The 22,401-nt window shown below is 31.5% G+C and overlaps 1 protein-coding gene across 2 annotated transcripts in view; it reads right to left on the reverse strand.

Annotated features, from left to right (window-relative positions):
* Pif1A (PFTAIRE-interacting factor 1A) overlaps window positions 1-22,401 on the reverse strand; it is a 62,612-nt gene that overhangs the window by 7,874 nt on the left and 32,337 nt on the right. For both annotated transcript variants that reach the window (XM_070636562.1, XM_070636561.1), the window contains exons 5-7: window positions 2,733-2,882; window positions 2,026-2,355; window positions 1,745-1,903 (exon numbers count right to left, since the gene is read on the reverse strand). In XM_070636562.1, coding sequence (XP_070492663.1) covers window positions 1,745-1,903; window positions 2,026-2,355; window positions 2,733-2,882 — 639 coding nt within the window. The remainder of the gene's footprint in view (window positions 1-1,744; window positions 1,904-2,025; window positions 2,356-2,732; window positions 2,883-22,401) is intronic.

Consider the following 22,401-nt stretch of genomic DNA (forward strand, 5'->3'; position numbering starts at 1 on the left):
AGATAGAAATTCTTTTAGAAATTCCGAGAATTCCATTGCTCATTCTTAAAAAAAGTTCGTTATTCTGTAACGTAATAAATAAACGACCCCTAACCGACTTGAGCTTTTCGGGAAGTACTTATAGCCAGTTAATAATAGAATGTGGTGTGTAAAATTCAGGTTGAGATGAATCAATATGCATACAATCCCTTTAAACTCAAAACTCAAATTCTGGATCGGCATTTTACTGACATGGTAACCCCGAACAAAGCCAGAGTCATGCCGCCTTAACCCCGATGTTTTGATTGATTAACCGATTTGTCTCATTCGGGTATCCTCATATCATTTTAATAACAATTCAATTCATCCATTATTTTCCTTCTGGCCATTTATTTTTCACAAATATCTAAAAAATCACGAAGCGTACATTCATAAATCCGATACAATTATTATCAAAATCATGTATCAATTAAATCACTTTCCAAAAAACCTTTGAAAAAGGTCCATTCACATTCGTCTAATATTTTGCCTCGTGTAATCATTAATTTATAGTGTCCAATTTGCAAATTCTTCAACAAAAAAAAGCGAAATTTGTTCATCAAGGTAAGCAAAAAAAAAGTTAGTGAAGATTTAAAAAATTATTATAAAAGAAATTGGAGCATTTCGGATAAAAAGAAATGAACAGAAAAGTTAATAAACAAATAGAAACGAAAATGAAACTTGAATCGTTGAAAATTACAAAATAAACTACTTAAAGAAATAAGCTTAAGTCAATTAATTGAATTCATGAATGTGATAATCTATCTTAATTCTTTTTACAGTCCAATTGCTCTCAATTTCAGTTTCATTCATCACTGCTGATTTTTTTCATTCTCCTTCTTCTTATTATATGTTGTAAAAATTGATTTGAAGAAAAGAGAGACGATAAAAAAGGCACGGAAGTTGATTGAGGAATTCACAAAGTCTCGACTCTTAAAAAAATTTACATTCTTATTTAATTTATTCATTCTTTTGGCTTTTCTTCAACTTGTTATTATGATTCTTTTGATTCACTTAGAATGAATTAAGAAGAAGAAAGTTCTCATCCTCTTATGTGCTTATTATTCTGTGTTCTGCGTTTTGGATAAATTACTGAATATAGTTTAATGGTTTAATGGAGATTTAAGCGCATATTGGTTGAATGAATCATACATTCCTTTTATAAGGTCAATGAAATTTACATGCAGACGATATTTGATGTGAACGAGCCTACAGATTGTCGATGCAATGATAAAATTCTCTTATATAGTGACTTAGCAAGGGTTAAGAGCCTTGCTGGTTACATAGGTAAGGCGCTTGGCTCAAATTTGGTATTGTAGCTTGAAGTTCGTTGCTTTAAATATTTAGACTGCTTATTATACAAGATCAAGCCTAAATTGAAGCTCTGGACAACGTTGGATTAGGGAACAAGTTAGAAACTTGAAGTCTAGTGAGTGACAAAAGGACGTGACCTACTAGAATAACTAATTATTGGAATATTGATAGAATGGACCAGGAGGTATCGAGTCACGTCTAATGAAGAACGTAACGAGAGATCCTACTTCCTCTCTTATGAACGTAATAAATGAACGAACCTTAACAAACATCTGGCAAAATCGACTGCACGAGTCTTACCACCATAGTATAAATTAACATCAGTTTACTTCTACAGTACAAACTGCTCAAAACTTTACCACTGTATAATTTTACCGAAAAATTATGCAAAAAAGAATTTCTCTCCACTTACTTTATCTTGATTCTCCTCCAATTCGAGTATTCTAAATTCGAGCAGTTCATTTTGTTCACGCAATTCATGGCTTTCTTTCTCCAGGCGCTTCTCACGCTCCTCTAAATATTTCATTCGATCTTGTAGCCGATCTTTATTCACAATATTATTGTTTTGCTCCTGCAAGTAAAATATAAAATTATGGAAATTATCTTTACCATTTTTAGTCTTTTCAGTCAGACGAGATTTAATGCTTAATCAATCAATTATGAGCATGTTTCATTGTGATCATCAATATTTACCTCAAGTGACTTCTCTAGTTCTTCAATCCTCTTATGCGAATCATTCAATTCCTTTATTGTATCTTCATATTTCTTCTGTATCAAATCCAAGGACTTTTTCTCATCGTCTCCACAACACAATGTTGATGATGACAGTGAACTGTGTGAACCTTGCATCTTCTGATGTTGCTGTAATGTCGAATGACTTTCTTTAACCTCAATGATCGTCGTTGCATTTGATGATGGCTTTATAGTTCGTATATCGAGGTGCGGCACTATTGTATTTGAATTTGTGCTGTTATTTTCCATCTTTATGAATGTCTTGAATGCTGATTCTTCTGATTGATGATGCTGTCGAGCGGAAAAGTAAATTTTTTCAATATTTTATTTTTGTAATAGATATAAAAGCATATGTGTATGTACAGTAATGATTCTATTCACAATAAACATGTGCAAATTTGCAACACTTTCACTCATTTTTTACTTTCGTGCTTTGAGATTTTTGCATAACAATGTTGGAAGTAACATGTAAAAAATTTTAGATAAAAATCTCACAGGAATTAAATCTCTATTCGATCGATCATTATTTAATTTCATGGAGGTATTTTCCATTTTAACGGACTAATTTAATTTGTCATCCAGCACTAATTTTATTATTTCCAATTTCCATTTAAAGAATTTTTTTTATATCCACTTATAAACATCAATTAATTCACTAATTAGCTTACCATTGGTTCCGATAAATCCACATGCGTTACAAAACGTTCACCTTTAAACTCAACACACGACGTTGTGACCTGCGATTCTGGTGATTTCTCCTCCATCTCACAACTTGTGTTGCCAATAATATTAGTCGTCGTTGTTGTTGCTGCTCGCATCTGTAATGGAGAGTAAAATTGAGAATGAGAAAAAAACTGAATTGAAATGGTTTTAATGTTAATGTTCACTAAGCCGATTTTGATATCTTCATAATTTTATTTCAGTTTTTTTATTATATGAGTCGTTTTTGTGCTTCATATGTATCGTGCTCCCTACTCGGTGAAATAATGGGTGAATGAGATTTAATTTACATGAGAGTAGAGTCTTTGGTGTGAATAACTTTTTATTGATGTGATTATGAAAGGATTTGACATTTAAGCTTGTCAGATAAAAAGTGCAGGCTTGCATCCTTGGACGAACTATAACATACAATCCTAACACTGCAGGCTTAAGCATGTGAAATTCAGGAAATGCAGGCCTACGGTTCATTGAGTAGACCCCCACTCAAATCTTGATCTACAGCTTAAAGTGGAATCTGAACCATTTCTTATATGACATTACTGTCTGTCAACTACAAAGATAGTCTGTGAGCCGTGTTTCAAATTCATATCGAATCCATAATCACTTGCGTTGTTGCAATAATTAAGTACCGAAGTACTAAACCATTCCGCTATCGAGCCACTTCATTTTTCTTCATATAACCTCTTAAAAAATCATCAAGACTTCAAAACACCATCAACCAGACATCATTAATCCACCAAACTTCGTAACCCTTTAAAATCTAATCCAATTTACTAAAATGACTTAATATATCAATTCGATTCCCACAAATGAAAAGACCTATTGAAAGAAATTGTAAGTGAGAAAAAAGCGTGATGAAATCCAAAATTAGTTGATGAAGAAGAAAGAAGGTAAATAAAAGAGCAATTTCTCAAATTACATTGGATGGCGAAGGTACGAATAATATTAAATATATATTCAGTGAAATGAGATTAAATGAGCATCGAATAAGAGAGAAAGATGGAACAAGCTATTACGACACAATTCTTTGTGCAATTTCAGACCTCATAATTCTCTCACTTCTTTTTCAGTTATTTAATTGTAACAGTTCACACGGTTGCACGAAGAATATAAGCTGTTACTGGTGCTGTTGCTGTCTATTGATAATTATAATTGTGTTATAATCGACGGGCCTTTTAAAAAATTTAATTCAATCATCAAACGCACAATGAAATGAGAAATGCCTTAACAATTATTTCTATTTGCTGCTACTGGTGCTGTAAGGTGTTACGAACATGATGCGAGATTGGATTTATGCTTCATTTAATGAATCAAATAATACGGCTGTGATTTTTTGTGTTGATGCATTAAGCATATCTTTCTGACGCAATAATGACGTAATACTTTATTAGCTATAAATAAAATGTTTTACCTCACATATATGCTAATTTTTCATAATTATTAGTCTTTTATAGCCGACTGTGCATTGCCAAAAAATAAATTTTAGCGCTTTGCTTCTTTTTGCTTCCTCAAATCAAAGGTTTATTGCTAAAAACAATAATTTGCACAATTTCCATGCCACTTTACATCCAATATTTTTGTGTATTTTATTCATAGTGTCATGCTGTGAGATTTGTTATGCATTTTCAATTTTGTTTAGATCTATATTGTTTGAAATTTATTTCAGTCTAATAAGGTGCACTCCATGGAGCTATTTATTATTTATTAGGAAGCATTTTTAGCATGATTTGTGTAAAATAGAAAGAATTTTTGGGTTAATAATGACTTCAAGTTTTGGTTTTATTAAGAACACCAGTGCAAAATTGTCGGGTAGACAAGAACCCTCAATAACATGTGGATGTTTAAATAATTTTGTAAGAATTCCAATTGGATCTTTAACGAAGAACTCTAGCAAATTACAGATTTTTTTTCCCAAAACAGTGGTTTCGACCCCTTAACCCGCTCTTCTCCCTTCTTAATACACCCCAGCAAGTTGATCACAAATTTTTCAAACCCATTAAAATTACATCAACAGATTTCAAACTTGACTGCATATCAGATATTTTTTGCATCATTAAACCCAATTTATTGACTAAATTTCTTAACTAAAAATAAAAATTTCTCATATTTGCAGATATTTACACACAAATTAGTTCCAGAAAAATGCACCACGGCATTTCTCTTGCAAAATTTTTACATTTCAGTAGCTAAAAAAGATCATGATTTTTCAGCTTTACTCTATATTTTAAAATAATAACCTTGATTGGCTATTTTTTATACCCAATTTTAAGCAGTATATGATTTTAAACAAAATAATTAAATTCAATTTACTAAATATTGGAATATTGAGTCTTTTTATGGAAATTCTCGAGTTTCGCAAAAAGACTTTTTATCCCGAGAAACACAAATGAAGATGGTTCCACTTTTATGATCATTAAGTAGTCCAAAGAAGCTGCATCCGTTTGGATTTTGCTGTACGGCGTAGAGTGCATCATAAAATTGACGCTATAAGTAGTCAGACCCGATTTGAAGTACAACATTCGCCAATTTATGAGTTAAAATCACGTCAACAATATTAAGGAACAGAAATTTTTTAAGGAAGAACGAATTCACATCAGAACAATCGTGAACCTTAACAAACGTCTGTTGACCATTTTTGGAAGCGCTTATTATGTTAAAAAATAAATTTTTTGACAGTCACTTAGCATGAGAAAAAAATAATATATTTCGCAATTTTTTCATACGCTGTGGGAATTAGCTACTGAAGTGTATATTTTTAAGGAAGTCATAAGAGATCATAATTTTAGTCATATCATAATCTTAATTTTTTGCAAACATTTTTAGTATTGTCTTGAGTATGTTGACAGTTAAAAGTTTTGAGGATGTAATCGGATTTGGAGATGACTATTGGATTTTTGATTGATGTTGTATCCTATGTCTGGGTATGAAAGGTGCTTAAAATTATGGCTATGGATGGGAGATATTTAAATTTATAATTGCATAACACTGTTTTAACTTTAGATCAGTGATTGGCTACTTTTAATTTTTCACAGCACGTCTTGATTGGAACTGCACACGACATACGGTGCATGGAAGTTGCAGGGTGTTCACCACTGCTTTAGATGACGCAGGAAGTATTTCTTGTCTAAGTAGACCACACTGCAGTCTGATCTAGCTTGTCAAGCTTATCTGACTTGTAATCCCTCGTTTATTAGGAATTAAACACTAATATAGCTTTGTGCTACATCCAAACGTACATGCTACAGAAAAAGTCTGCAACAAAGTATAATTCAACTTCCTTAACTTCAAAAACATCCATATCATATCTAAATTTATCTTGTAACTTTATCCCAACAAGAGAAATTCCATCAAAAGATTTCCATCTATTTACATTGTGCATTATTAAATCTCGTAACCGCGCATTTCACATATTTTTTTGCTCTTATCGAATACAAATTGAATGAAATATCTAAAGAAAATTGAATGTCATTAACTGCTTGTTTATATCTCTGCATTTCTTTCCAGATTAATCAAGGTCTATGCAATATTTTAAAATGCAAGTTTTTACTGTGACTGTCGGGAATTACCCGACTTATTACTAGTAACCACCAACTAGTGACAGTTGGTAAATTGTTTTGCATTTGTAAGTGCGTTAAAGCTTGTCAAAATAAGACAATAAAGAAAAGGTTAATGTCATTTGATGGGACTTGAAATAATTAAGATGTGCGAAGTAGGCATGGATTTTCTGCATTTTAGATGCACACGACTGCAGTTTTCGGCAGGACATAATAGGTTGCGCAAAGCTGCAGACCTGCAATTTAAGACGAAACTTAGTGCGATGTAGTTGAAGTTTATTACAGAAATGAACAAGTTAACATGGAAGCCTGTCGCTCGAGAAGTTTGACGTTCGGGATTAATCCATAAAAGTCTGAAGATTTCGATAATTAACATGACATTTAAAGAAAATTATTACTTTCCACCTACATTAACTTCCACAATCTTTCACATTCCTCAAATTTTTTACTCCATTAATTACATTTAAAACTCCTCATTAAACTTTATATCGTTTATTGTTATTACTATAATCGTAATTGTTGTTGTTATATTCCTATGTTTATATTGTAATATTTCTTTAATGTTTAGCTCATTTAAATTATTTCGAAACAAAAATAGAAAGAGAGAAAAAAGTTCATAAAATAATTTTTCCTTCATGAAATGTTAAAGTATTTAACAATGAAAAGCACTGAAAAATGTATTAAAATCAGAGACGTGCAATGAACTATCGAAAAATGTTATGTAAGTAGATAAGTTATTCAATGTTAAAGAAAAAGGCGCTTCTACTAAATAAAACATATGTCGTAATCAATCTTGAATAGCACAAATTGATCCAAAATCATGAAAAACTTGGACACACTAATTGTGGCTAGGTACGTTGTATTGATATACCCTGGGTCATGCAGCGTGTAGAGTTGGGGAAAACGAAAGCAAAAGCATGGAAACCTTAGCTTACCCAAGTCGGTAGCATTAGTCTAGGGGAACCCCAAATCCTACCTCTACCTCAACTTTAAGATCTCTCGGATAAAGAGTGATAGGGTTACCTAGGACTGCAAAGGTATGATGGGCTAAAATTACCTAATGCAAATAGGAAAGAATAGGTGGTACATTCTAGGATACCAAGGGAAGGATACGCTAGAACATTTAAGGATATCTAGGCATCCGAGACTTTGGCATGGTGAGGGACTTAAATTGAATCTTAAAAACCTGATTCTTAACAATACGGCCTTAAGCTGTAATATTACCTATAGGTTTTTACAACATAGTACGAACTGCACAGCTTTGCCAAAATCAGCACCGTAAACATTAGAAAGAGTAAATATACAAAATAGACAATCGAGGTAATCTTTAATTTTCATAGCGAAAACCAAATGGGGAAGCTTTCCACGAAGTCATTATCTTTATTATTTCATAAAATATATAAAAATAATAATTATTATGTGGCCACGATAAATGCATATAAATACATAAAGAAGCAGAAAAATGTGCGGAGGAAAATTTTTGTGTGATCGCTTATGGGTGAAAGTTTTTTTTACTTCATTTCATTTTTTTCATTCGCCACTTGAAGCTGCTCTTAACAATAAAATTTATTAAAAATCATTATTCAGACTTTATGATAATTTTTCATCTTTCTTGTGTGTCTTCACAGCATCGAGCTGATGGCGATCATCGATGATTCGTGTAAATGCATGATTGGGAAAATTTATTTTTTTCAACGCTGACCTAACGATAATTGAGATTTAAGTGGTTTTGCATTTAGTTTTAGATTATTTTAAGGCTATTTTGTACTGGCGATGAGTTTGATTACTTGATTGTGCTGTTGACCCGAGCGACACAAATGAAGAATGCTTCGCCATATAACTTCAAAGACTCCGCTAAACCTCTTTTATTAACATCAAATGGAAGTCGCCTAAATTTGGCGCCATCATGGTTGCCATATGGCTGCATAGCCTTCTTCATTTGTGTCGCTCGGGTGAGCAGCTAGCTCATGTAAATACATTGAAATTTCAAATATTAAGCTTGAATTTCCAACATTCAGAAGCATAATTTATGATTATTTCTGGTTCTGCTCAATTTTAGTATCAGATTATATCCATTTAATCTTAATCTATTCAAGGAAGCGAAGCTTTCCCCATCAGCTATCAAAAAATAATCATCTAAAGACATCAACCAACTGGCATCCGCCTTAAAAGACAATTAATTACAATTGACATCAAACCATAACAATTTATCACATATTGGACATCATATCAGTTGAATTGTCATCTACGAATGCACCTCTGACACTCCAATCAACAAGCTGCTAATTTATTGCACCACAATTCCTTTCAAACGCAAACCAAAGCATTCATAATATACAAAAGAATGCGTATTGTCCATAAATATGTGCAATAATGACTAATATTGTGTTATTAAACCTCTCGCGCATGTTCAGCATGCCATACATATGATCAATTCACACTTTCCATTCGACACATACGTAATTTTTGCGTTTTTTGCAGTTTTTTTTTGTGTTGTTGATAATAAAAAAATTAAAAAAAAAAATAAAGTTTTTATTTCATTTGCAAAAAATGCTTTTAATGAAGAAAGAAAAACAATTTTTTACCACATAATCGATGCCTTGTGCAAAAATGCTTGGTCACTTGGTCGCCGTCTCAATTATTATATTACTTTATGTCATTAAGCTTTTTAATCCAACCAGTAGTCCGTTGAATAGTTGAATAAATTGAGAAAGGAAGAGATTTTATTAATAAATTTAATTGAAACATTTAACATCGTTCCATTATGTTACATAATCACATTTTATGGTGATGAAAAGGGGCAAAGACGAAATGAAAGAAAATTGTTACAAATATGTCGAAGTTGTGGCTGTTTAGTGATCGCTTGAGGCGAATTTTTAATGAATTAAGGAGTTAATTTTATTTAAAATTTGAATTCGGTGTGACATTTTGATTTTATCGAATTAATTTGCTAATTGATGATTTAACGGCTATTTTTGCTCATTTAGTGATGGGTAGCCTTTAATTTTTCGCGACGCATCTTAGTAGTAAGCCTCGACCGAAGCCGCACATGGCATAAAAATCATGGCAAATCCAAATTTGTCAATCATAGGTTGGCAAAGACTGTGTATATGTGTTGGAATATCATCCCAGACATGACTAGGGTTCTACAGAATTTTTTGTATTTTGGCCTGACCAAGACCTTACTTTGCTGATATTTATTTTGTGAACTACGCATTGGATTCGCTAAAGTATCGCAAATTTTACAACAACCAAGTAAAATCGCAATAAAACATCAAGCACAAATGATGCAGACCATGAAAGATCACTTAACGTAAAATGAAAATAAAATCTCATTCAAGTTAGTTTCTTGTTCCATTTTGAGTTTGTATGCTATTAACATAATAAATATCAATACCAAATGAATGAATTCTATTCAAATCAATGCTAGAAATGAAGAAAAAATTTCATAACAAATTATTCAACGAGTCTTTAGAGTGCCATCGTAGTTCTTTTATGTTAACGAATTATTTAATATTTATTTGTTATGTATGTTGTCTTCATTGAATGGGAAATGAAGAAGAAGATGGATCTTTAGATGACTTTTCGAGAGTAAAAGATTGGTGCTTTAAAGAGCAGCACTTGAAAAATTGTTATGTTTTTTGATGACTGTGAGGAATTATGCATGGGAATTTTAGGTAGCAGTGAAAAAATAGACTGTATATTCAAGGTTCATGTCATTTTGAAAATTCTGATTGAGCTGATTCTATGGGAATTATTTGCCCTTGAAAATCTATTAAATTTCAGTATTAAATCAGATGTTTCAAAAGATTTTATAGAAAAATCTGACATAATAACTGATAAAGTCCTGTTTATTGAATTGTAAAGCTTTTGTGTATGAATAAGCTGCTAGCAAGCTGCTAGATTTCTTTCGATTCTTTTATATATTTTTGCAAAATTCTTAATCCTTTACTTAGAATTTGTGTCTACTGCTAATTGTGTCTATAATCCTATTATCATATTTACAATTACTTTATAAAATAAATTCAATTTATAGCTTTATCCAATTTTATTCAGCCTCAAGGTTCCATTATTTATTAACTAACTATTTCTTTATCTACTGTAATTGTTCATAATTTAAATTTTTCTTCATCACACATCTTCAATTATGGATGTAATTAATTAACTTGTGCCTTTGTTTGTTTATCTTCCGCCTTTTTTTGTTACCTCCCCATATCATGAAATGCAAATGGTTAAATAATTAAAAATATTTGTTTTACATTAGTAGTTTTCAGCACGCATTGATTTTCTCAGCACCATAAGCATGATTGGGAGATCATGAAGATGTAACACTTTTACATTTTTGTGATTTATGATTTATGATGAAATATTGAAGTTTGGGATGAATATGTAAGACACTTAGGTTGTTTTTAGGAAGAATTGAGGAAGGTGATCGAGCTCTAGGAGCTCTGGGATATTTTCATGAAAGAATAGGTTAAAAGCTCAGCCAAATCTGTAAGATGGCAGCCCTGTTGTCGGAATAGCAATTGCTAGGTTAACAACTTAATATTTCCAAACTCTCCCTGCTTAACTCCTCCACGTTATCATGCAGGACTCTAAATCAAAAAAGTTAGTAGCAATAGGAACAATATCCCGAAGAGAATAATATCGCTAAATGTACAGAGTGCTCGCTGGATCACGTATTAACGGTAAGAGACGAAGTTGTCCTAAAGACAAAGAAAGTATCAAAACATTGCACAACTGTTTCATCCTAAACTCAATGATAATCTCATGAAATTGATTCCAACCACATCTACTATCAGCTAGCTATTGTTGAGCACGATTTATGTCATAATTCCACATATCATTAGTTCCAATTTGCATTCAAAAACAGCAACTTTAGTGAAAGGAATCAATGAACTTTTACAGTAAAAACTAAAAATCTTGCGGTTGAAAGACAGACTGGCTATTTCAATCGAATCTTCTTTCCATTCCAATTTCTTTCACTTCTTGTTTCCAGTTACATAATTTTTAATAAAATAAATAATTTAATTTTATTGTTTGTTGTTGTTCATTTTCCATCGTCAATTTAAACTTTATGCTTCATGGAATTGCTTATCTCTTGACAATATTTGTGTATACTGTCGAAAAAAGAGCACTGGAAAGACGATAAATCACATGACATACGCAACCGCTCAATTAGTGTTAAATTATTATTATTTTTTTCATATCATTGACACTTATTTAATGTCCCCATGAGCATGAGTAATGAGACATACTGTGTCATTTCCCTTTGTATTCATTCTTTATACAATAAAGTCTTCCGTCACAGCACGTCATCAGGTAATGTTGCATTTACAGTCTATTATTAATTGAACTCGATCTCGTCATCCTTATTACGAAACTTAAATGCAATGTTATTGTATGTACGAAGATTTATGTTATTTATATCATGTAGTATGAAAAGAAGAGAGAAAAAAATATTTATTAAGTCGACATGTTTAATGCTTTAATGCCATGGCACAAATCTGTATCAAGTTATAGTCTCTTTTTTATGAATTTATAATAAACAGACGCCAACAATTCTGCAATGACTTTCTTTGTGCGAGATCTTTGAGGAGACATGCAGTTGTGTTTGTGGTTTGAGTTGCTAGTCAGTTGAAGTAGATGTTGATGGAACGGACTTTGAAAATGAGTTTTATTGCTTATTACATGATATCAGGGGATATCAATAAAATGTACCTAACCACAATTTGTGTATTGCGAATTGCACAAACTGTGTTGAATTGGCTAGAAATCAAAATTCATAAGTCTTTTCCTAGGATTGAACTCAGGTCGTTAAATTCGATTGACCGACACTCAAACCACTACACTGCTGAATAATGACATTTTCTCTTGAACCTTCCGTTTCCTTAGAACTGGTTACTAACTAGACATTGCCTCAAGGAAACGCCTCTAACCCATTCTGTTCTTAAGACTGTTCCTACTTACTTCTACCATCTGATCTCATCGAAAACAATAATAATAATAATAAAATATCTCGTTAGTGCACCAGCTTTCCTTATTATGACTAGATATTTTGTTTTGTATTATTGATCTGATTACTTAATAATTTGTAGCTCTTTCTCTTTCTTACCAATGCATCATCAAACACTTACACACTCACTTTCAATTAATAATGTCTTGCTATTTTTCATTTTTAATTTAACATTTTTTGCATTACATCGGGAAGGGAAGTGTGGGATGGGCGCACGAGTTAAGTCGATATACCTAACCGGAATATTTACTTATAGCATGTGTTTACACTTTTATGTCGCTTATGAGATTGCAATTAAATCCTCTTATGCCATTACATTACACTTTCATTTTGATTATTGTTACTCGTACTTTTTTGTTGTTGTTGCTTCCATTGCATGTTTGTCGCTCGAATGTTGAAAAAAATTCAAAATATTTAATGAACCACGAAAATATACGTGAAAGACACTTTTTTTCAAGGGGGCAGAGATATATATTTTAAGTGAATAAAAGTAGCGGTGAAAGAGGCTTTATGCAATTAAGGTTTATGGTATCATGTATTATTGCTTTAATTAAATTTTTAGTCAATTTATGTTTTGGACTGATTTTAATTTTAAGGAGATTGGAGGAAAATGTGCAATTATTTTCGAAGGAACGGACAATGGGATATTATTGCATTTAATTCATGTGTTTATGTAGGTTGAAGCAAATTAAACATAATTTTTTAAATTTAGGTTCCGAATGAACTGAGCCACTCATTTCAATCTTTTATGTGCGTGATGGGATACTTTCAGGTCCGTATACCAATCATATGGCTTAATCGATCGTTGCCTAGAGGTCTATTCATGGCTTGGTCTCGTACATATGGCAGGATATGACTGGATTTGAATTCATGACCTTCCAAATACCATCCCAAATTTGAGACAAGCGTGTTACCTTTTTGACCATCAAGGCACTTAACTGCTCAAATTCTCACTGTCATAATCCTGTTTATAACATATTTCCATCGCAATTCCTCTCAAACTCACCAGCATCTCTTTTAAATAATCATTACATAAATAAGATTTTCTTATTATTCATTATTTTTTTCCATGCTTAAAGATTTTTATCATTTCGAACTTTTTCTTGTTAAATAATACCTCTCATTTCTTTATTTGTTGTAATGGAAAGAAGAAAACCAAAAAGTCATCAACAGAAAGGAATGGAAAGAAAAAAATTTGGCGACAACTTTCGATTTTAATGTCATCAAGCCACCCATGTGCAAGATTATGAGACCAATAAAACACTGACTCAATGAAATTAGTATTAAAATTATAGACATTTACGCACATAGTTAGATATAATGATAATAATAAACCAACCCACAAAAACATGATCATCGTGTCACATTGTATAATAGATGGTAAATATTGAGAATTAAAGAATAATCTTGCAAAAAGCGCATTTTACTTTTTAAGCTGATTTAGCAAAATTTAGAATTTTTATGGGTTTGGCCAGGAGCGGCAGACCTGAACTTCTTGTGTGTTAGATTTACACTCTTGCAGTTTCGGGCTGTACCTTTGTTCCTAGACCTGCACTTTAAGACGATACCCAGTATTTTGTTTACTTTAATGCAGCTTTGATGCCAAGAACAATTAAATGTCAAGTACAGGCGACTATTTTGATCAAGCACAGACAATCAGACAAACAGTCAGCAATATTTCATGTATCTCAAGATAAATCTTCCACCCAAAATTGTCTGCATAAACATGTATGACATATGCAAATGCAAAGACATTCAGTTTTATTTGCATAAAATGCGATACTCTGCGGTATGTGCAACGATTGTCCAAACACACAAATCTAGTAAGACATAAAGAAAACAGTATGATTTCGCTTTTTTTTTATCAATGTTTTGCATTTCTTTTTTTGGACATGTCTTGATGATTTTTAATTTTATTTATTGTATAAATTGTTTTCTTTTCATTTTTTTTTTGAGAAGTAGATCCAAGACAGAAGCTTGTTATGTTGTTGAAGAGATATGGATGAAAAGTGAAAGCTGAACCACTGCTCGATATCTAAATTGCATGTGAATAAAAAATGTTTATAATAATCATAAACTCATTATTGATTTATGCCCATCGATTGACGTACAAAAGAAAATGTTAAAATTGAATTCTTTATGCTGCCATTCATTTACTTCCTTTTGTTTCCGCATCAAAATCACATTTTTCCGCTAAAAAAATTATGCTTTATGAAAATCGCATGTGTTCATGCAATGACTGACTCTTATGTTTGTTATGTAGGCGGAATTATTTAGTGGAAGCGTCTCTCTTTTTTTACTGCAAAATTTGAAAGCAGATAAATAATTTTCCACCATGAAATGATGAGTGAGCTTTCGGATAGTCATAATTCACAATTTTAAACGTCTCGCTTCATGTAAGACTTCCACAAATTATCTGTTTTAAGTCTTCTGTATACATTTCCCATTCAAAACTGCATGCCATGATTTTTCTTTATTAAATTGCGCACTAATTGACCGTTAAACATTTTTTCATGCTCATTTCGCGCGCGAGCATTTAGGCAGTAATTTTTTGGGTAATATATGAAGACCTTAAATGATTTCAATTTTATTGTTTTATTGCTGTTCACTGTGCGTGATTTTCTCTCATAAAAAAATTATTAAAAAATATTTAGACAGAGGTTTTGAAGAAGCTAACCCGATCAGCATAAATTATTCTTGTTAGCCAAGTTGCTACCATATTGCGTCCAAGTAACAACTGTCTAGTAAACTGCCATAAAAATTGCCATTTGGATGGCATATGCCAAACATTTGCCTGCCATGAAAATCTGGTGTCGATCGGGTAAGGAAATGTTTCACTGTTCATGAACTAAAGTTATTGGACGAATTGTTAGCATAGGGTCATTCACTTATGATATCTTACAAAAATCATAGAGGCCTCTTTAAATTTCGTAGACCACATAATCGTTGTTGAACATTACAACTGTAGAGGGGCAAGTCCTCCAAATTTACTATTGTTTATTACGTTAATATCAAATTGTTTTCAGGAAGATTAAGTATTACGAAAGTAAAACACAACCATAATTGGCTAATGATGCACATAAGCAAAAAATTTTAAGTCGCACCATAAATAAAGAAATTAATTTAATTTTTATGAATATGAATATTCAGCTATTCGACCAAAAATAGGCATTATAATTTGATAATAGTTTAAATTTTTATTTGTATGATGTTTTGTAAGCAGCACATTGTATATTAATGCTCATAACTGCGAAATGTATCGTAACTTTTTTTTATCATTAAACTGTTATGGAACTAATAGTGAACTGTATCAATTTTGTATACAATCGATCGATAATTAGTGATGCTAGATGATCCAATATTAAAAAGTTCTGTTAACGATTTTTCATAAGTTTAATGATGGATAAGCCTTAATTGGATATTTTTGAACTGAGCTTCTGTAAACTTTTAGGTATGTTCTGTTATAGACAAATTTACAGCTTGTTTTATGGATTTGGGTGATTCTAGACATGATCAATATCTTGGCGCCATTTAAGCACTTCTCGTGGGAAATTCATAATTTTGCTCATAAAATTAGACTTTCGCTTGAGAAATGACACCACAGCTTTTACCAATTAAACTCTTATACTCAATTTAAATTAACAAAATGCCACCAAAGCACGTTCCTAGTAAAATATCAATTTATCAAATTGACACTTGTAAATTGATATGATGCTGACAAAAAATGTCAATAAAAGCAGCATGATCAATGGCTAATGAAACATCATACGGGCAGTCATGTACCATTATCATCGTATCTTAAATTTGAAAGTTTTAATAAAAGTCACGAAAAAATTTGTAAATGCTAATAAAAGGAGACGTGAGATATGAGATTTTTTTAGGAATTTTTTCATATCTTTTAATTGATTTTTTTGAATTTTAGAAAGGAAGGAATTAGGAAATGTCAGCGATTGTCAATTTCTATCATGTCAGCCAAAGAGAAATTTGAATTTCAATCTTAAATAATCACCGGATATCAACACCTACATACATAGATTATCAGCGACCGACGACACCTTCATGCAGGTGAAGAAACTCAGCAGATTTCTCGATGCCCCATATCGCCATGCCTAGCTTAATTTCTCACGAAAAAAACAGTTTCCATGTTGCGCATAACCCACAAATTATTCCAAATGATTAAGAGCAACTCGTTTAAGATTTAATGCAAATTTTTAGTACATCCAAAAAATTATAAATAAAGCACTTAATTTGGATAAAACAAAATCTGAGATTAATGGGATTTTTTTATATTCTCAAATTAACAATTCAAGACTTTAAACAACGTTTTCAGTTAGCTTTTCTTCACAGCATAAATCACCTGCGCAAAACATGAAAAATATTTCTGCTTTTCGTTCCCAAAACATTTTTTGTTCTTTTAATTTATTGATGAATTTTTTAGATTCTTATTTTTTGCGAGGCTATTGTTCTGTGCCTTTATTGTTATATAATTGTAGGAAAATATGAGAAGGAATTTCTGTATGAAATAAGTTCATCAAAAATGCCTTGATTTGAGGAATTTCTTAACAATTTATTGCAATATTATATACAACCCGAACAGCACAATTATTATGCTAGGGCATCTCAACGTCGTCAAGATACGAAGTAGCTATGGTGGCACCATGACGATTGATTTCAAAATTGGAAAAATCATGGAATTCAGCTGTTGACAGAGAGAGTATTGCATTTGATATTGTAAATTGGCAAGCGATAGTCAACGGACATAGGGCCAGTTTCAGGTGGCATCTGATAGAGGTCATGAATCCTATTTAATATGTTCGGCTAGCCAAGAAAGTAAGTAAGTAAAATTACATTACATAACATAGAAATGTTAAAGTTTTTAATGACAGTACCAATAATAACACACTCAAAATTTTAAATCCACAAATCCTAATCCAATGGTTCATCATAAATGTATAATTTGCCATCAAACATAGTCAGTCAACGTTAATAAAATGGAATTCCATTGAATGCAAAAAAAAAATAGAAATTAGGCTAAATTTTTCACGCATTAATTTTCACTAATTCTGCTTATTTTCTCATCAATCAGATCTTGATACACGAAAGTAAATCATAAGCACAATCTTGATGAAGATTATATGATGAAATGAGCAAAAAAGAAATTTTAAGAATACAGAGTCACTCGTGAGGCGCAATTCAAATCAAAGCAGAACCGTGTGAGAATGAATTTGCAAATAAAATGAACGGTAAATCAGTTTTGGTTCATTAAAAGTACTTCAAGTTCTTTATTACCATCATTTCTAACAATTTTTCATCTTATTCACGTGTTTCGCAGAATTCTATACTCGTCTTCCTGTCTATAGCTCTCTTTCGTTGCCATTGAATGGCTTTAATTTTCGCCAATTTCTTTTTTTCTTTCTTTTTCTTGATTAAATTCCATCAACACATGTGCACAAACGTATCAATGACCACAAAAGCCACACAATCAATATATATATATAGTCAATGACGGGAAGTGGAAGTCGCAAAGATCCGTTCTCGGACAAAACAGGTTTGTCATCTCAAATTTCATCATAAAATTAATTTCATTTCTTTAGAATGAGACCGAGAGTGATGGCAATTAGCATCAATTTTATTTATTTATCGCCATTTAAAGTACGAATAGTTAATGATGATTATTTTCCTCCGGATATTTATAAATATACACAAAGTGAGAAGACTGATGATGAGTTTTACTTTATTATAGTTATTTTTTTGCTAGGCCCTAATTGCCAAAGAGAAATTGCTTACACGCTTTGAAATATTTAAAAAAATGCTCATTGAGAAAGAAATTTAAAAATTTACAAAATAACACTTTTTTGCGCTACGTCGTGCATGGGTGGGTTTGTGTTGAAAAGGGCAGTTTAGAGAAAATTAAGAGCCGCTAGAATATTGATCAATATTTGAAATTTGTTTCTTTTTATTATAGCTTAAATTGATTTTAAAAGTTCCAAAAGTATTCGAACATATCGAGTCACTGATGCGCATTTTTGACCCAGCAATCAGAAGTTGGCTAATAAATTAGTTCTCCGACCTACAATAGAGGATCTAGTTAGGTAGAAGTCGCTGCACTGGCCTAAAAAATAAGGTCCAGTGAGGTCCAATTCACCTCTCCGCGCAACAAATCAGGTTTACTGGATCATTAAACTTAGATCATTAAAAATGATCCAAAAAATCAACAGTAACTCAAAATGTATGCCTTTTGCGCACCAAACATGACTTTCATACTTCTCAATCCCCCTTGACCATAGAATTATCATTTCAAATTGTCGATACAGCTTTGATGTTTAAGAAGAAATGCGAAAAACTCTAATTTGTTAAACAAAAATTTGAATAGAATCTGTTGAAAGACATGCCAACCCTTAGAGTGATGATGCAAAATATTGTACATTTTAATGGAAATTTTCATAATAGTCGCACATAACTGTATTAGACTTTCGGCTGCTATGACTTTAATGATTTAAATGATATTGTTGTATACCCTCATATCTGAAAATTATTATTGTGTAGCTGTTCTTACTGGAAAATAATGAGTATTTTGAATGTTCGATTAAAATTTAAATAAAGTTGAGATAGACACGACGAATGGATATCTACTTTTGGTAAGACCTAAATAATAATAATTTTTGTGAATTAATGTCAAAAGAAATTATTTTTGTACAAATTGAGTCGACTGACTAATTGCAAAACAGAAAATGTATGTACAGTAATATTTTAATTAAAGTGAATCAGAGGAATGAGGACTAAAGAATAATTTGCATAAATTTAGTTTCCGTAGAGTATGGAATTTTGCGATAAATTCGCTGTTTCCAACAAAATCTTTAATATAATTCATAAAACTTTTATTAACCCGAGTAGCACAAATGGAGAAGGATCCGCCTTAGAACTTTTAGTATTTTTAACAGTCATTCGGATGCAAAACGGAGGCGGCTTCCAGATATGAACTAAAGAGTTTTACCGGAGCTTTAAAAGCTTCATAGCAGTCCCTTCTTTTTTTGTGCCGCTCGGGCAATAACTGAATGAAATATGAAAATAAAATTAAGAAAACAAAATAATTTTTTTTTTGTTTTGTGGACATTGGCAAAAGGAGAAGAGAAAGAGAGAGTATCGGAATAAATGGGTTAAAATAATGTTTATAAACAGATATCTGTATATCTATAGACATTCATATTCACGTGAATAAGAATGAGAATTAACCTGTTCAATAACCTACTTCATTTTGCTTACTCGCAGCTTCACTCTTTCTTTCTTTTCAATTTTTCTTTCCTTTCTTCTCCGTCTGACTGTTTTGTTGATTGTTGTTTGGGTCTGCATCGAAAGAGAGAAAGAGATCTTTCACCTGTGATCAGTGACGGTTCAGATAAATATTTTTTTTTCATCTCCTTTACTTTTCAATTCTTTTCTGATGCGCACTTCTTCTTTAGGTCAATAATTTGTTATGGCAATTTCTTTCTTCTTGCTTTCTTCAAGCATCAATGGATCAAATGAATTTTGGACGGAATTTAAATGGATGATTGAGAATGATGAAATGTTTGTTTAACGTGATTTAGACACTTAATGTTGGGATGATCGGGTTTATGGTCTGCTCAGACCACTGAGATGCACGGAAGTTATTATATTTAGGACTATATCCAAATTTTAACACAACTTCCGAATGTCACGAAAACATCAAATTAATCTTTTTTCTTGAAAGTCAACTGTCCCATAAAGACAATTCATCTCTAAAAAATTTTCTCCTTCCTCAATTCACCTCGTAAGTTATCAAAAGTCTTAAGCTCTTCCCTTTTATTCGAACAATAAAAGCTTTCAAAGAATGGAACAATCATCATCATAAATATGCAATTGTCTTCCATTATTCTTAACGACTTTAACATACACGAAAAAATTTTTTTTTGTTCAAAGAGAATCGGAATTGAATGGATGACCGGAGTCAATAGCAACTTAATCAGCAAAAAAACAAAATATGAAACAAAACAATTTTTCATGGCAGTTTTGTGATGAATATCTTTTCTTGGTGTGCAAATTAATGAGTTGAATGTAGTTGAAAAGAGCTCTGAGATGTATATTATTAGAGATTGGAACTAGATATATTAATGAATGCTTGACAATTTAATCCCGAGATTGAAAACCCTAATTTAAACCCTCACTTTGAGATAGGTTGTTAAGAGAGTATCCAGGGAATCAGTCAAGAATCAGAGGTCGAAGCCAAATTCAACTCAGCTCGCTAAGAAAAACGGTTGAAATTTGTAAAAAATGTTATACTTCACAAGTGCTATCAGAAAATATTTTCATTAATATTTAATCGCGACTTCGATCTCTGGTATAAATGAATAGGTGATTGTAAATGACATTTGAGGTTGGACTCGTTTAGAAGGGGAAAAACTAAGTTTACAACTCATGCAATGTTGTATAAAGATTCTGATTATTCAAAGCCTTGCAAAACCTCAAAAATCACCATAACTATTTCACATTAAATGCAAATATGCCAACTAATTTTCTAAGTCAACAAAATAATTTAAAGTGAGACAACAAGGTCTAATGATTATTCATATGGGAATGCTCAAAGTGATTTTTAACTAAGCTGATGTTGAAAATTAAAATTGTATGCGGTTGGTCCATCGCAAAAAGCATTAAGATAACTAACGGCACGAACTAAAAATATAGAGGCGCTTTGCTTATTTATTCTTGATAAATTTTCTCATTTAATGAATCTAAAAGCAACACGTCCGACATAATTTCTCTGCTGTATTTTTTGGGTTTATTTAAAATAAAAACCTCAATTTTATGTTGAATTAGATTTCCACCTCCATCGACGAGACGAATCATCAAGTTAAAGATATTATGACATTTTTGTGGCTTCATTAATCCCTGTGAAATTTATTTGAAAGATTAAATTAAAATGTTGACGGCTTTTTTTGTGATGTTTCAACTTGATCTCATACTTGAGTTGGAATGTCTTTAAATTATACTAAGTTTTTACCACAAAAATGCCTTTCAAGTTGAAATTTCTAATCTCAAATGATTTCGTAATGTGACTTTTTAGAGGATTTTGTGAAAGGAATGAAGTTGTGGCTATGAGTAACGAATTTTATGGTTTATTGATAAATGAAGGAATTAAAATTTTAAATTATTTCTGCAGAAATGAAATTGAAAGGAATTATCAGATGCAAACTCTCATTTATGCTTGTCAAAATCATATTTATGCTTTTCGTTCACATGATCTTTATTCCAGAACAATTCAGACCTAAATTTCCATTTATCTATAAATCTCAATCCAATTCCCCAAAAACCTTCATTTTTGATCCAAAAAAAAAAAAATTCAAACTCATTCATTTCTGCCAACTCATTTTCAGTAAAATCAAATCCATTAAGACACATTCATTCCTATCTCAAAAAAATTAAAAGCCACAATTTAAAGAATTTTACCCCATCAAAAGAATTTTTAATGGATTTTCCATTTTTCTTCACTTTACCAATTTACAAATTTTTTAAATGAATTTTTCTCGTGTCATTATCGTGGTAACATGATGATTTCTTTGAGCTATAGCCGTAAAAATCTTGACAGTTCTTCAACAAATTGGCTTTTTAACATCAGAATCTTTTTCTCGTTGAATTCTTTGGTAATGATTCAGAAATGTGTTAAATAATTTCTTCATTTCTATTATTAGACAGATTGAAGTTAGAAGGAACGGAGATTTTTGTTAGAAAAATGAGTCATCATCATCATCAAATCGAGATTCTTTGTTGTTAAAGCTGGTTTAGGCTTAAAAAGATAAATTCAAAAAATATTTCTGATAAATTTGCATGAATTTAATGTTATTCTGTTTCGTATTTTGCAGACAACTGGTCGCCATTCAACAAGATTTCTTGTTCTCGGGTAAGATCATCTCATATGAATATCGACACATACTTATTGAGTGGAACTATGTTTGCATCAAACTTCAATTCTTTCACAAATTTTCAATTAATCTCACTACAAAAATCAATTTGTTGCATCAAACTCCTCAAACA

This window comes from Chironomus tepperi, unplaced genomic scaffold (genome assembly GCF_022539635.2).
Source record: "Chironomus tepperi strain 1889 unplaced genomic scaffold, CSIRO-AGI_Ctep_v1 contig_128, whole genome shotgun sequence".
Classification (NCBI taxonomy): Eukaryota; Metazoa; Arthropoda; class Insecta; order Diptera; family Chironomidae; genus Chironomus; species Chironomus tepperi.